Consider the following 16,605-nt stretch of genomic DNA (forward strand, 5'->3'; position numbering starts at 1 on the left):
GTCAAAAGTTCTCTGGTAGCAGCAGCCAAAGATTCATTTTACTTTTTAGTTTCTCAGTGGAGGTGGGTCCATTTTATTAGCATGACAAATATCAATGCCAGGAAAGCATAAACAGACTTACAAGACCAAAAATCATCTAATTCGTTTGAAGAAGCAATTTCATCCTGCAAAGGACAAGAGAGGACGGCCTGAAGTAAAAAAAATTCATTATAAGAAAGCATAGGCACAGAAACAGCATGACAGAAAAATGATGGAGTGTTTCATCCTTTGAGGATAAAACTCAATCAATCCAGTACAAATGCCATGTAAAGTTGGATTTTTTTCTTTTTTTGAGGCTTAAGCATTAAAGCCTGCCAACGACGGACACACAGATGCCAGGGTGCATGGCTGACACAATGGGATTGCAAGTTAGACCTGCACGGGATGCAACAGTTCAAGGGAACAAAAATGACATCTGCTGTACTCGGAAACAGGGAATTATCCTCCTGCTTGGTATTCCGCGCCGCAGTCCTGCTCGCCATTGTTTCTCATCGGCGCGGCGGTTAACTGAGAAAAGCGCGGAGACAAAGAGAACGGGAGAGCGAGGCAAAGAGACGGTTTTTGCCCACCGACCCAACTGCCTCAAACCTGCCTTTGTTTTCATCAGAAGCAGCCCCGGCTCTCTCCTGGGAGGGTTTGACGGACAGCTCTCTGTGTGCCAATCTATTATGTGATTCCTATCACACAACAGAAACCTCGGTGCTCTGCTCCTCATCTCCTTCTTATTCAGAGGAATGAAAATACATATTTCCCCAACTGCATACAGACACGAGTTTGCCACTCCCTGCACGTCTGGAGGAGAAATGAAAATCATCAAAATGAAATACACAAAGAGAAAGACAATCAGACTAAATGGGGTGAAAGTGCACCTGGTTGCAAACAAACCTGGCCCGCGTGCTGCGTACTTTAGCCAGATTAAGGGCAAGGACAGTTAATTGGAGAAGATCCATTGCCATTAAACGTTAAAGGGGCAGTGTGGCAAACTTCATGAATAAATCAGTGGTGGTTATTACAGGGACAGAAGCCCATGGTATAATTAGAGCAGCTAAAAACTATGCTTTGCAGCCATTATTCACCACGGACCCTTGCATGTAAAGATCTGTGTACAGACAGGGGCTCCATTACACATAATTTATTCAGAGTGTCGGGGCTTTAAGGAGGGTGGTAAAAGGGTAATTATGTTAAAAATAACCTCCAAGATGGTCAGAGGAAGGCCACGTCCAGGTATCCCAGTGGAAGTGAGGCGTCGCTGGGTCAGCTACGCTATTATGTCTCTGCCAGTTGTGGACCATTAGCCCGACAGAGGACGTCCTCCACACGCTCAGCATATGTCACAGGAAATCATTATGAGCCGGACTTGGTTAACATCTCAATTAAGGATGCTGGATATTTTGATGTGCACTTTTCAGGCTTCAAGGAAATCCAGTGAATTTTTTGGGGGGTTTGTTTATCATCGTTCAGTGTAGAGTACTTTTCCTACATTTAAAGAAGCTGACAACTCTACTGGCAAGACTGGAAATTCACTGGATTAGTGGTAGACTTGGCTGGAACAGATATTCACAATTACAGTAAGCATAAAAACATCTGCCAGGTTGTCATTTACTACCACTGGCCTATCTGCGACTGGATCGGCTGCCAGCTTTCTACAAGGAAAGTCTCCACTCATGTGTTTGGTAGTCTATGAGATGTGGCTTATCGAGAGCGCTTTGCTCTCAGACTGCTGGTTTACTTGTGGTTCCTCTGGTATTTAAAAGTAGAATGGGAGGCAGAGACCTTCAGCTTTCAGGCTCCTCTATGAAAGCTCCAAATTAGGATTCAGGAGACAGACAGAAACCTTCTCTCCTTTAAAGATTAGATTTAAAGTGTTTCCTTTCTGATAAAGTTTATAGTAAGGGCTTGAAATAACTATTGCTGTGATTTGTGCTAATGCATAAAAATAAAACTGAATTACTGAATTTAATTTAATTTGAAATACACTGAAATACCCAGTTTAGGCACACATTAGATTCTTGTTTTGTTCAAATACTCCCTAAAAACAACAACTATGTTAATTAGTGGTCAAGATTCAGTCATCATTTCATCCTGTGTCAGTTTAATGGAGTGATTGCACTCTGTTTTATTCAGCCTCATTCAAACCAACCTGGCTGTGATGGATCAATTGCAGAAGCTGAAGAGGCCAACCTGCCAATGAACATCTTTCTATTGCAAATGCTACTGCATTGCCAGGCTCCATGCAGCCCTTCACATCTCATGGAGTAATGAGTGTTTTCTTCAGTCATTTGCACTGCAGAACGAGCACAATGGCACAGGTTCCCAAATTAGTTACCAAGCCTCTATTCACTGCCATTCAACTCCCTTTCAGCACCAGAAAAAAACCCTTTTGATCACGCTGAAATTAGCTCAAACAGCACCCTCGGTTATATGCATCTGAAGGGGGCTGAGATCACAAATCCAATAATGGCTGGTTATGAGCTAGTTATGGGATAAGAGTGGGACTGCTCTTCCGATCTCTATTACTGACCCGTGGATGGAACCGAACATCATATCGGTTGACCTCATTAGCGGCGGCAGGGCACAGAGCTTATCTCTGCTCAAGTTCTTGTCGCACTGTGCTACTCTTAAAAGGACCAAACAAACATTAGTGCAGTCTGCACAACGTCATGAAACGCACACAAAGAAATAAGAAAGTGAAGCGCAGACACAAAGCAAGAGGAGCAGGTCTTACACTTCATGAAGGAGCCGTCCATCACGAGGTAAAGTGTCCGGCATGTGCTAACGTCTCACTGCCAGCGCCAGCGCCGACACCTCACGTCGCTTTCTTCCCTTTTCTTCTCTCACTCAATTTTATTCCCCATTTAAATGGGATTGAACTGCAGGGTGTCCGACCCGTTTAGCATATTTCAACAATGATGGGTTTCAAAGTCATGAAATCCATCTGCTGATGAGATTTGGGAGCAGCTGGAACATGATTAAAAGGAGGGAAAAATACCTAGTGACGGAATAAAATGTAAGTCAGTAGGGAATAGCGTTCTTGAGCGTGTTAACTACTTTTTTTTTATTCCTCTGAGTAATTTGAAAGCAGAGAGCGGCTTTATTAGTGCGCTATTGGGAAAGCAGAGCGGTATTCTTACACCTGCTAGCTGAGCTAAGTTCTAATGTCCAGCTGTGTGGCGAAGGCATGGCTTAAGGGAGAGCGCTGGCACTACTTTCTTTGGCTCACTTCATTTTCAGATCTACTCGCACAATACCCAGAGGTCGTTTTTGCATTGGGCAGCTTTCATGTAATTATTTCAGAAAAAGAATAAGCATGATAGCATAGCAGTGAATAAATGGCCTGTATTTGTATAGCGCTTTACTAGTCCCTAAGGACCCCAAAGCACTTTACATATCCAGTCATCCACACACACATTCACACACTGGTGATGGCAAGCTACATTGTAGCCACAGCCACCCTGGGGCGCACTGACAGAGGCGAGGCTGCCGGACACTGGCGCCACCAGGCCCTCTGACCACCACCAGTAGGCAACGGGTGAAGTGTCTTGCCCAAGGACACAACGACCAAGACTGTCCAAGCCGGGGCTCGAACCGGCAACCTTCCGATTACAAGGCGAACGCCCAACTCTTGAGCCACGATCGCCCTGAGCATGATAGCATAGCAGCGTCTTCCTCTGAGATAAATGGAAGTGCGGTGACTGGGCACGTGCCAAATCACAAACCATGTGTATTTCATTTCAAACGTTAAGTCTAGCGCTTGTGTTTCATCTATTGACTGAAATAGGACTGAATTTTTCTTGTGGGGAAACCACGTCAGCTACAAGAGTTATTATGACTGGAATAAGTTTGTTATTTCCCTGAACCATCTGAACACTGTGATATTCTCATCGATGGATTATGATTTTGTATTGGCAAGGATTTCTGTCAGCTGGATATTTCATAAACTCAATTGGGCCCAGTGAAAGGGGAAGGGGATGATTTTTTTTTTTTTTGGGGGGGGGGGGTAGTTTTTTTGAATTTCATGTAATAAAAACCACAGGCACGCCCGCGCACAGACACAGAGGGATCTTGATAAAGAAATAATGCAGCAGTAACAGAGATTTGTAAAAGATCAATTACACTGGTTATCTCGAATGTGTGAGGCGCCGTCTTATGAGTACATTAATCAGGATCTTTGTTAAAAAAAAAAGAAAGAAAGAAAAGCTGTAGTTTACAGCTAATCCAATGCACAAACAAACACGCAAAGACTCCACTTTGAAACAATTAAGAAGCTTTTTTGATTAAACTCATTGATAACATGTGCATTTGCAATGATGAGAACACCATCAAAGCCTTATCTCAGCATCCCTTCCGTTCTACTCGCTTCCTGTCCTCAGTAATATCCAATTATATTTTAAACACTGAGAACTTAATGGAAACCATTTCAGGCCAACTAACTGCTGAACAAAACCCATCCGATGGCTGACAGTTTTCTTCTCCCGAACTTTGTGTTTGTAGAAAAGTTTCAATGGTGGACAGAAGGTATTACAAAGGATCTAGACCCCACAGAGCTCGGTGCAGTGGCCCAGACCTGCACCAGTCTGTGGGCGAGTCAAAGATTTCTACAGGTCTCTGGGCTCCATGTGGAAAAGAGTTGGCTGTTATCTGTTGTGATTAGTCAGTGATCCGAGAGAAGGCAGCGTCTGCTTCAGTCTCAGCGGGAGAAGCTTGGAGTTCACACCATCTTCTTCCCTGGATACAGTTTGTCTGTTTGAGAGTGTGCTTGCCCAGTGCGTGTTTGTGTAGGCCTGCATCTGACTGGCTCTCCCATCACTAAGCATTGTGCACTTGCGCTTGTGTTTTTATCCATGGTCCACTGGACAAAGGGCCATGGGAAATGGAGGCCAAAAGAGGAGAGGTGGTGGCTGGACAGGACTGAAGTGACTGTGTGTGTATTACTGTTTTTGAAAGTGCATTTACTGAGGTAAGCAGGATAAAGTGAGCAGCAAGTGTTTGAGGAGTCACAAGTTCAAGATGCGTTTGAGGTGTCCAGCAGGTGAAAGGAGCACTGAGTGACAATGAACAATCTGGAGGTTTGTTTACTGCAAACAAACCTCCAGATTAGCCGTGCTGAGTGGGGAAAAAATTGAAAGGAGACACGCAGTCATCACAAGGTAGAGGATTGTTTTCTTTGTACGGCCAAGCTTAGGATGCCAAACCAGAAAAACACTTCTTGCTCAAAAGAAAAAAGTAGTACATGAGGTGAATTTACTTTTGTGTTATATCAGTAATCTGCCTGAAATTAGGCTTAGAAAAAAATCCATTAACTTGTTGCAGAGACAAGATTGAACGTATGATCATATCTGCACACTAACTATTAAGCTACCAGTATTTTCTGGCATATACTGACATGCATGCTGTTGGACTAAATCATGCAAAAGAAAGGAAAATAATATTTTGTCATTTAGCAGGACACTGACACTGACAGGTAACCGCCACAGGCTCAGGAAAATACAGGTTTCTGGTGATGGACAAATCGGCCCTTTGTACATAAACACAGCAGTCCTGCTTTCTCCTGTCCTTTTGCCAAAGAGTCCATGGGCAAGACAATAAATTTGAAACATGATCCAAGTCAGCTCTGGTGGCCCTGGTGTGTGTGTGAGAGAGAGAAGATGTGCAAAAAGGGAAACTGCTAAGACAAGAAGGCAGGAAATACAGTAAGTGTAGTCCATTCCCCAGGTTGTCAAACTTTTCCCTGTAGATGTGTGTTTGTGTGATGGTTCGGGATTAGCACTTGCCTAAATCCATGCTCTTGGACTTGCGAGACTTGATGATCTCCAGCTGTGCAGGATTCTCGTACTGCTTCGTGCGCTTTTCCGACATACTCTGGCGACCATACCCCTCCCTCTGGAATGAAGTGCCAGGGTCTGCGTCCGGACTGAGTGAACTACAGTTTGATAGGAAAAAAAGACAGAGGGACAAAAAGAAGTAGAAGTATTAGATACTGGGAAGTGTAGAGTCACTCTTTTCATCTGGAGATAATTCTATTGAAGACACATTTTTTCAGTCATCTACACAGTGCATTAAGTTGCACTTACATGGCCAGGAGACATCCTGATGATAAGACTGAGAAATAAAATCGTCCTATTAATATTCACACAACCCCAGACCTCAGCCTAAAATACCCCTTTGCTATCAGATAATGACCATCGACATTCAATATGCACACACACACACACACACCTTTCATTTCAAAGCCTTTCCTCATCAAGGACACCTACACGTATGCTTAGTGGGTTCAGGACACACCACAAGTGGGAGGCAGGGCCTTGGCCTAGATGCGTATAATACCCCAGGTAAGGTGAGGGTTCTCTGGGGTCACGGCCACTCAAATAACGCCCTCCTCCAGGACGTCTGGAGCAGCAGCAAGGCCCATCCCACTGCAGCACACTCCGTTTGAGATCCTCTATCTTTGTCTGGATCTTAATTGAAAATCGGATGGGAGCAGGGAAAGGAGGTCGAGAGAGGCGGACACTGGCATTTGCATGCAGGGACGTGCATTTACAATTAGGTGAGAAGCGCTTTGCAATTTCAGGGCAGATGGAAGGTAGGGATGCAGCATCAGTGAAATCTAATAAATGCTACATGCAGCCATTTCTTTTGTTCACATGGTGCTCGTACACGAACGTTTAAATAACAGCAGAATTTTCATCAAATAATCACATTTCTTTGGATTTGTGGAGCTTTTATGCAAAGTTGAAAGCTGTAACTGCAACTATGTAACTTCAGGAGTAGTGAGGAAGTAGATATTTGTAAACGTATCCTCTTGGAGCAGATGCTACTTCAAGCAGTCCTCGGTATTTGGAATATCAGCTAACTGCAGGCGTGCCTGCACTCGTTTCCATGTAAACAATTCTTATTTAGGTCGTCAACCCCACTTAACAAGAGAGCTGCTTCAATGTGTCGCAGAGGGGGCTGGCGTCAATGTGTTGCTTTACCGTCAACCATACCTGACAATCCCAACTAAGATCAGACTGTCTCGCAGGACCATCTCCAGATGACACAGGAAGAGAGGGAGGTGGAGCAGGAACAGAAGAATGACAGCACAGATGTATTATTCATTTATACATCATCCCTCGCTTTTTCCTCCTCTCATCATTCTGAGCCCCGCAAAAAAAAAGAAGAAAAAAAAAGGGCGAGTATGGCCTGTTTTTTTCTGTCTCTGCAAATGTCATGTGTCGGAGCGTGACTGAGGCTGTGCAGACAGGAAAGGATGCATTTTCACCCTGAATTTAGATTTCATTTACTCTCACTGGTATTGGGTTATGGAGCTAAGTTGCAAATGGAGGCAACATAGGTGAAAGTGAGAAACCAGCAGGTGGGAATCACACAGGGGCCGTCACTCAGGTACAGAGAACTGACGACCACACTAAGATTTGTGAGAGCAATTAAAGAAACTAGCAGCTGGGACAAAAAGGGCACGCAGCTTTTTTGGAGCAAAAATAGTGAGAAATCTGCGCGAAGAAAGAGCGAAGTTAAGAGGGAGCAGCTGAGCGGGTGGTGTAAATTCACTTAGCTGGAGGCCAGAGCTGTTGGTTTAAGCTGCTGCCCATTTTAGCACCATCTCTGATTTACTTTGGCACATACGGAGCAGTGACTAAATGCCTAGCATGTGGATCTAGGGTAACCTGAAGAGAAGCGGCAACTGTGCTGCTCTGAACTGCTTTTTAAGCTAAGGGTACCTGCTGTTGGAACCTGCACCTCAGGTCTCAGAAGCCATAACTATTTAAAGAGGTGGCGATGACCAGCAGCCAAGCAGTTCCTGAGTTTGAATCTTCATCACAGGTTTAAACTATCTTGGGCTGAAGGCACGTGTAGACTTCACATCTTTTTATATATACTCTATTCAGAGCCAATTAAAGCATCTAAAACCTCACGCGTCATTCTCGCCAGAACATGTTTTGTTTTTTTCACTGTAAACTAACACAAAGGTTTACAGCTGCTAATGAAAGTATAAAGATGGGGACAAAATTATTAGCAAAAATGGCAAGTGTCAATATTATTATCAACCCGGAAAAGCTGGCCTGACATCGTCCCCATAGCGAAACATGGCGGTGGGAGGATTATGCTGGGGGAACGCTTCAGTGTGACAGGAACTGGGAATCTCATCAAGGTAGAAGGAATTATGATGAAAGATGGATATGTGAAGATTTTGAAAGAAATCAAAGTAGTCAGCAGTAAAACCGGGTCTGGGTCATCGTTTTGTCTTCCAACCCGATAACGATCTAAGACATACGGCGCACCTGGTGAAGAACCAAAGCTGTGTTTCAGACTCCTTGTTTTGGTTAAGAGCAGTTTGGAAATGGTTTTAAGAATAAGGTTTTCATAGGGAGGCTAATCAGTCCTCATCTGTACATGTATGAATTACAGAGTGGTCATCAATGAGATGTGGCTTTCAAAAACTATGTCCTTGTTTAAGATGCTTCTTAAGCTCAAAACTCTAGTTTAGTCAGCTCTGACTGGTTGAGCCTGTGAAGCTGAGACCCATACTGCATTCCCACTGGAAAAGCTACCTTAGATATTCAATATTAAACAGGATTTGAAAGTGAAAAATACAGCGTGGCCAATTAGAAGATGAATTCGGTCGTCTAAAGAATGGCACACTTCCTTCTTCAGACCATCGAGCCAGTCCACGTCTCTGGACTGTATTTAGACAGATGCTACATGATACATTAGTGGTTTTTCAGATTCTTTATTTTGTATTTAGCAGTGACTCAAACAAAATTCCAGTCACAGAATTCAAAAAAATTATAATGAGATCCATAATGAATGTTTTTTTTGCCTGTCGATGTTCATTTCATTTGGTCCATCCGTTAATGGGGGAAATAGGGTACATACAGAATTATATGCATACACATGCTATGATCACTATAGTAAGAACATTACTTACTGCTTTCCTCCCATTCAAAGTGCTCCCATCATCTAAAATTAAACAGCGCTGAGGATTGCTCACAGGCAAATCCACAGCTTTAACTTACATTTTACATCACTCCTTACTTCCTCGCAGGAAGTTGAACGTGTCAAACTGCACATTGGCCTCGTTGCTAAGCGGCGTGTGTTAAAAGCCCTCTGCGCTCACAATTACCCTGGTGACACTGTTTCTTTTCAAACTTCCTCTCTTTCTTTTACTCAAACCTTTTTCACTTGTGTTTCAAACTGACCCCAAAGAGTTAAGTTTCTACTACTTCTTAGTGCAGCTAAGTCTGACCGGGTGGGGTTCTTTGTATTAGTTTCAGCGCCTTGGAGAGGGGGCAAGAGGTGGAGAGCAATGCCCAGCAAGGTGCTTCTGAAATGGTTATTCTGAGGTTTGAGGAGGGCGATTCAGTTGACTGCTTGGATGCATAGCTGAGTCGGGGAGCTTGGAGCTGCCTTCAATCACTGTATGAAGTCCTGCATGAGAAGTTGGTGCAGAGGTTTGTTTTCCTAGCATGTGCACCAGTGGACACCAGACAGTCCAAATACTGGCTAGTAGAAAAGAAAGGTGAAATACGAGATTACTTTTATTTTGTTTATTTCTTAAACGCAAGTGGATTTTAACAAGGGATGTCTCATATAGCTGCTTTTGCTTCACTCGCTTAATTGCACACATAAATCATCAGACTTTAAACGCGGATATAAAAACTGTAAGACAGCGCGGTTCGATCAGTGCCACACAGCGGAGCAGCTGCACCTGCGATTTGCCGTAATTCCCTTTTAATTGTGATGAAGTTGCTGAGAGAGGCAGAGAGAGAGAGAACAAGATCAATTAAGACCTCTTTGTCCGTCTGCTCCCTCCTGTGCTGACCCTCTCATTCTTTCCCTGACTGGTTTACGAAGCTTTTAATTGAGTTTGGCTAGATGGACTGCTCCGGTCTGCTCGTACACGACGACGACTGACAAGGACCGGGCAAAGATATATTTTGGTGCGTGCGCAGGCTAGGTTAGCTGCACTCCTGTCACAGTGACACAGAGCAGGTCGCACACAGACACAGAGTGTGCGATGCAGGAAGTCGGTGAAGGGAGGGCACAGAAATGAGACATATTCACCGTATTCATAAATCTAGAAGGGAATGATAGCATTTAAAGAAAAAAAGGTCCAAATATGCTGTGAAGCTGTGTGAGTGTGTGAGCCGTCTGGCCTTTAAGTCACTACCAACTTAAATGGAAATTTGAGATTAGTGAAATTGTGTGTGAATGCATCCACGCCTGTGCTGCAGGGCTGTTTGCATTTATATGTAGTTATGCTGATAGTTTGATGGGAAAAACATGTGCTTAACAGAGCACTTGTGATCCTTAGTTACACTGCTGATGACAGAGACTATTAGGGAGTCAACCGAAGTAGGCAGTCCGCCTGCAAAGTTTGTTTGTTCGTGTCCGCGCGAACCGTTTCCACTTTATATGTTAATTTGCGAAATTGTTTACCAGCCAATGTGTATCTAAACACTCGTGAGACTGAGAGCACCGGCACGGCTGTGTGTATTTGCGGGTGTGAAAAATGGATGTGTGGGTACGCTTGTCTGGAGTCCTTCTCCATCCTTGCTGCTTGACAGAGTGTTTCGGAGCTGCCTGGGAAATGATGTTTCCACCTGTGACATCTCACAAAGACAGAGAAGGACACAGTCTAGTTGTCTCTCTCTCGCTCTCATGCTTCCTCTCCGTCGCTCTTGCTGTCCGTTTCTCTTCTCTCTCCGCTTAATGAGAATTGACACCCATCTTCCACTCTGTCAGCCGTACCCAGGCTGAGGTCCAAAGCAGGACGAGGGCAGACACGGTAGTCTTGTGTAGATTAGTGTTGTGACAGTGCCCCTAACGGTCCAAGTGAGAAATTGACGGGTAATTTTGAATAAGTCTGCATCTGTGATACTAGTTATTATTATTTTAAAATAACTTGTAGTGGCAGGTAACCCCGCAAATTGGTGTTCCATGAAACCCAGGGTTTAATATTTAATTCCAAGTTGTATATAGAAAATGGACGTAGGCACTGTAACACCAGTCATTAGTTTTTGAACTCCAGTAGCTTTATTTTGAATCTTTACTGGCATCTGGGCACAGAAATGAGACAAAATTATGTTATTTAGATAAGAAGGTTTAACGGGGGCAATGAAGAGACTGAGATATCAGATTATTAGTAACACACAAATTTAAATGCTAAGATTTCAATTGCCAAAAACTGTTGGCTGCCAGTGCCACCACTTAGTAGCTCTTAGTAAGTACACCTATAAATTTGAAAATCCTACGTGACTTGTGCTGGTGACCTTCTTGAGTTAACGTGTTCGCAAGATGTTCAGAAAATCTGACCTCTGACCTTATAATGTGTAATATCACCGGTATTCAAATAAAAAAGATCCAAGGAGATGCAATTGTGGTGTCACTTTGAAAATCATACATCACTTAGTTCTCGAGTTATCATATTCATGAATTTTGGTGTCCACATCGCCCACCTAGCCACCCACCCGCCGGGGTGATGACAACACCCCAAGCCTTTGAGGTTGAGTGGTAAAAACTGCTGAATGAACTTCTTGGACAAACTATGACAAACAGTTGGTCATATTTTTTCCCAGGCAATTATAATATTATAACAGCTCTTAAACTGTAAACACTGTCAAGGGTTACAGTTCAACAGTTTAAAGTAGCAGAACTGAACCCAGTTACAGGGTATCCAAGTGGAACTAGCCACAGAGACCAAAACACTGTACTACCGTGTAAAAATGGTTATCTTTCAAAGTTGGGCATTTAACACACAACGGCCTTTATGGGGAAAAGTTAAATTTTAAACATAAAATGCAGTATATACTATAATATCTTGTAATTAAAGGCAAAAGTGTTGATAAGCTGTTACAAGCATTACTTTTGCCACCTGTTACATTTCATTTCTTGACAAGTTGAATACTTGTCATGAATACTTTATTATACTTTGATTTATTATTAGAGTCAGTTACATTTAGTGTGAGAAATAGAGGTGGGTTAATGAGGAGCTAAATAACTAAAAACCAAATCACTGTGGAAACAGGAAGCTTTTATTGTTAGGAGGAGAGAAATTTGCATTCTCTCACAGAGACTCATCTTCAAGAAGATGATTTGAGCACTTGTCTTCTCCCAAGCACAGTCTTTTATTTTGATTTCTTCCCATGCTACACTGCAATATGAACATGTGAGTACTTTTAAGAACTGGTACTTTTGCTTCTGAAGGACGCAGCTGAATGCATCCTCAGTGAGGATTTCACGAAGGACCGAAGGGAAGGATTACTGTGAAGGAGCAGTATTTATACAGATTTGCACAGATGTAGCCCATGGTGCTGAGCAGACAGAATCAAAGGTAAAAGTAAAACTTTGTGATTGTCTCTAAGCTACGGTGGCCCTAAGAGGTCAAATACAATGCAACATAAGAAAACACCAGCAACAAAGAAAAACACTGCAAAAGCACATAAAACACAACAGAAACTGAATGAAACACAAAGGAAGTAAAAAAAAAAATCTTGCAAAAAACCCCCACAGTGGAAGTGTTTTTAGGGAACAGCTTCCGAAGAGATAGAAACCAAAACATGCGAAGGATTGCACTAAGACTTAAAAGAAGCAGAGGATTCTTCTGTGCTGTGAGGGAGAAAAAGATGCAGGTAATGTGTGTTTTAATCACATGGGTCATGTAATACTGTAGATACATGTTGCTATTAGCCGTTTAGCTGTTAGCTTGTCCCCTAGCTGTTCCGTCACATTATTGTCTCACTGGAAGGTTTTTCACTTTTGGTTTTTCTTGTGAGCTTTTGCAGCATTTCTTCTATTTGCTGGGGCTTTGCTGCAGTGACCTTTGACCTTTCAGGGACACTTTAGAAAGCAGTTAGTTTTGAAACTGACTGAAAAGCGTCTTCAGTAAGAAAACATCTTAAAATGTGATTTTTTGCAAATTTGGATGTCTTATTTCAGAGTTCTTGAGATTATACAACAACAAGCTCATTATTTGGAGTATAAAGGCGCCCTTAAAAACAACTAGAAGTGGACCGTTTTTTACAGACACACCCTGCAACTGCACTTTGTCAACTTCTGGGATGAAAACCAGGTGGAAACTAGAAACATTCATTTGCATCTTTAAAAGAGCCTGACGTTAAAATACATTTTCTTTTTTAAAATTTCTCTGACACTGTTCCATGTTTGGAAGAAAAAAACCCTTTCATCTTTGCACTGATCCAAATTATTGTGCAAAGCTGTAATATCAAACCTCTCTTTGTATCTGTTGTGCTGTAAATCATTTGGACATGGCCTTTCCTGTTTGGCTTTGGATTCAAACTAATGAAGGAAGGAGGAGGCACAGCTTAGGGAGTTATTGCTTCAGGTCAGGACCACAGATATTCAAAGTAATAATTTACAACCGCTTGTTTACCCAGTGGAACCTGACAGACGTGCTGGCTTCCATCAACTCTTTGAATCATGCTCACACACTCTTTAACCCTGCTCACTGACATCTTGGACTTAAGCAATGCAAACACCGATCTCTACAGCTGGCTGCAGCTTCAGTCAAGTGCATCTCTAAGGAACTTTTACAGTAGATTATCTAGACTTTGGGGCAGACTTTATCTAGTGACTGACTTCAAGTCCCAATCTAGTTTGACTAAGCGCAACACGTCACTGCCAGTAGTAACAATCATAGCAATAAAACGGTCTGTAACATAGCAACAACACATAAAAGCTTGGCTCTTTGTGCATTACCATTTTAAGATCTACAAACGCAGAGTTGTAATATTTACAACTCATTTTATGTTCATTTCAGGCCTGTAAAAGTGATGAAACGCTGAGGGAGCACTAAGTATGAAGGGAGGGAAACACAGGCTTACGTTTTCACTCGGTAAAATATGAACAAAGACAAGCACACATACTCAAAACATGCACCATGGGGAAATAGTACCAAGTGATTTTAAGAATAAAAGAAATAACAGGTTGTTCTAATATTTCATCACAATATACATGAGATGGGGTATCTTCCTTAATGACCAACCATTTATCTTGAGGGCCACAGCCCTGCCTCTGGTTACGCCGGAGGTTTCTTCCTCTTAAAAGGGAGTTCTGCCTTCCCATGGTCGCCAAATGCTTGTTTATAAGGGGGCCGTCTGATTGTCGGGGTGCTATGTAGACAACATGTATACAACTGAATTGAACTGAGCTGAATGGAATTGAACTGAAAGCTGAGAATGTACTTTTATAAAATCCTAGAGGCTGAAATCAGCAACAGAAACGACTGATAGATAAACTAAGCTTGAATGAATCTCACAAAGCAGCTGGTATGTATTAGTGTGTGTGAACAGAGTCACATAGAGTGAAAGTGATTAAAAACAACAACAACAAATGAATAAAGGGAATTAAATAGCAGAAAACACCAAAAGTGAATTTGTTCAATTCCAGTAAGTGAAAAAAGTGAAGACCAATAACAGAAAGGTCATGAATTACAATGATTTTATCAGCCAAGCAGCCTTTTTTGCACTTTGTGTATTCACTGTAGGTGTATGGCCTTGGCAAGGCATCTCCCAAGACGATGGAAGGCTGAATAATACTGGAAGCCAAAGGTGAGACTTTCACAGCTCTGTACAATACATATTCAGTGCATATAGACCCCTGGCAGCACTGGTGCAGAGCTTAATTAAAAAGTAACAGTTCCGGTACATTGGAGTCTGGCTGACCCACATCCCCTGCTGGCTCAATACGCCTGTTAACTCTGTGTATAAGTGTGTGCGTGTGTGTTTGGTGGGATATTGGGGGCACTTGAAAAGGGAAATGAGAAAGGGTGTAAGTCAGTCAGAATGATGATACACACTTGATGCGTTTAAGCAGCTGTAAGCATTTGCATAAAAAAAATGTGTGCATGATGTGTGTTTGTGTGTGTGTGAGAGAGAGACATGAATTATTCAGAATAACCCTAGGCAGTGCTATATAGCGCACTCCTGCCTTATGGGCTTACATCATGCATGTGCGTGTGCATATGTGCGTGCGGTTGTGCATTTGTGTGAGTTTATAGACGGGGAGCGTGTGAGGAAACCTGAGTGCATTTCAGCCATGCGCTGTGGACCTAATCCACTATGACAAACCTCTGACATCACGTGCACAACAGGCATGCTGAGCAAATCCAGTCATTTATAATGAATGAGACAGAGAGAGAGAAAAAGAAGAGTGAGAGGGTAGAGAGTCTCCAGGGAAAACGATATAAAAATAATAATAATAAAAAGGAGAGAAACAGACAGAGCATCTCTATCTGTGGCAGCCAAAAACATCATCTTCAAGCCACTTGCTGCATCCATCCATGTGGCCTCAAACAGCCAATCATCACAAAAAAAAACCCCACCAGCAACAACAAAGAAAGAATGCAAGAATTAGAAACAATGAGTGGTGAGTGGAAATGCAGTTGCTGATTTCTTTTGTCTCTGTCATTCCGACAAGAATTACAAGATGATTGGATGTCTTGGAAATACATTTCCGGTAACTGAACAATGCAATCAATTCAGGAAATGTCAGGAAATTTTAGAGTAACTACTGGCTATTTTAAAGCAGATATAAGGGTTGAAATGCCTTTCCTTTTTCTACACCCTCACCCCTTTTCTTTCCTTTGTGTCTGCTGGTTCCTCTTCTTATCTAGCTAAACTCTTTAAGAGCTTGTTGTTCTGAAAATGTTGAAGAATCCAAGTCTCATTTACATGCCGAAATATGTCAGGAGGGTGGCACCAGTCGGGCTGCAGACTGAGTGGGGTGCCAAAATCCCACAGGTGGTGAGGGTTGGAGTGCTGGAAGAAGAATATGGGTCCCCAAGAGTGTTGCTGTGTGACTACTGCTGCTGATTCCATTACAGTCTCTCTCTCTCACACACACACACACACACAGACACAAACACACACACACACACACACACACACACACACACATACCTATACCCAGACTCATATTTTAGGATTCCAAGCAGAGCCCTAAAGCAGAATGTCATTACTGTCCCACAGTGAACTTGGTGTACGATATGAAAACTTTATTTCCTGGTTCGTTACGGCAGTAAGACTGTCCCGTTTACCAATTTCTACCAAGGAAAAACCATTACAATATCTAATAAATGTGGGAAATAGTTGCTGAAAATGCATGCACATTCGGTCAAAAAATAAATAAATAATCATAATTAACTGGTAAACATAATCTCAGCGGTGGAGACAGCGGTGGAGACTTTGGCTGTGCTAACAAACTAGCCAGCCTACACATCATATAAACTCTGTCCTACTCTCTCCCACAAAGGGGCCGTCTGAAGTCCATCAAGCCATAAATAATTCAGCCGACCTTCCCACAAAGTGAGAACAACCTGCAGCTTACCATTCATTCTGTCCGGGCAGCTCATGAATCCAGGGAACTGGGTTTTCTCCCACAAAACCCATGTCATCATGGGAGCTGGACGACGACTGGTCAGACAGGTGGGAAGGGAGCAGGGGTGGCCTGTCGTCTTCGATCATTACTATGTCGTCCTGTGGCATGTTCACAGTCGGAGAGAGCTGGGAGCGACCTGAGAAAAACCAGGACAAGGAGAGACTGATTAGCAAA

The 16,605-nt window shown here is 42.8% G+C and overlaps 1 protein-coding gene across 3 annotated transcripts in view; it reads right to left on the reverse strand.

Annotated features, from left to right (window-relative positions):
- LOC120725743 (partitioning defective 3 homolog) overlaps window positions 1–16,605 on the reverse strand; it is a 340,776-nt gene that overhangs the window by 112,022 nt on the left and 212,149 nt on the right. For all 3 annotated transcript variants that reach the window (XM_040018776.1, XM_040018775.1, XM_040018777.1), the window contains exons 16-17: window positions 16,381–16,567; window positions 5,811–5,959 (exon numbers count right to left, since the gene is read on the reverse strand). In XM_040018776.1, the coding sequence (XP_039874710.1) occupies window positions 5,811–5,959; window positions 16,381–16,567 (336 nt within the window). The remainder of the gene's footprint in view (window positions 1–5,810; window positions 5,960–16,380; window positions 16,568–16,605) is intronic.

The sequence above is a fragment of the Simochromis diagramma genome, unplaced genomic scaffold (genome assembly GCF_900408965.1).
Source record: "Simochromis diagramma unplaced genomic scaffold, fSimDia1.1 OVJJ01000717.1, whole genome shotgun sequence".
Lineage (NCBI taxonomy): Eukaryota > Metazoa > Chordata > Actinopteri > Cichliformes > Cichlidae > Simochromis > Simochromis diagramma.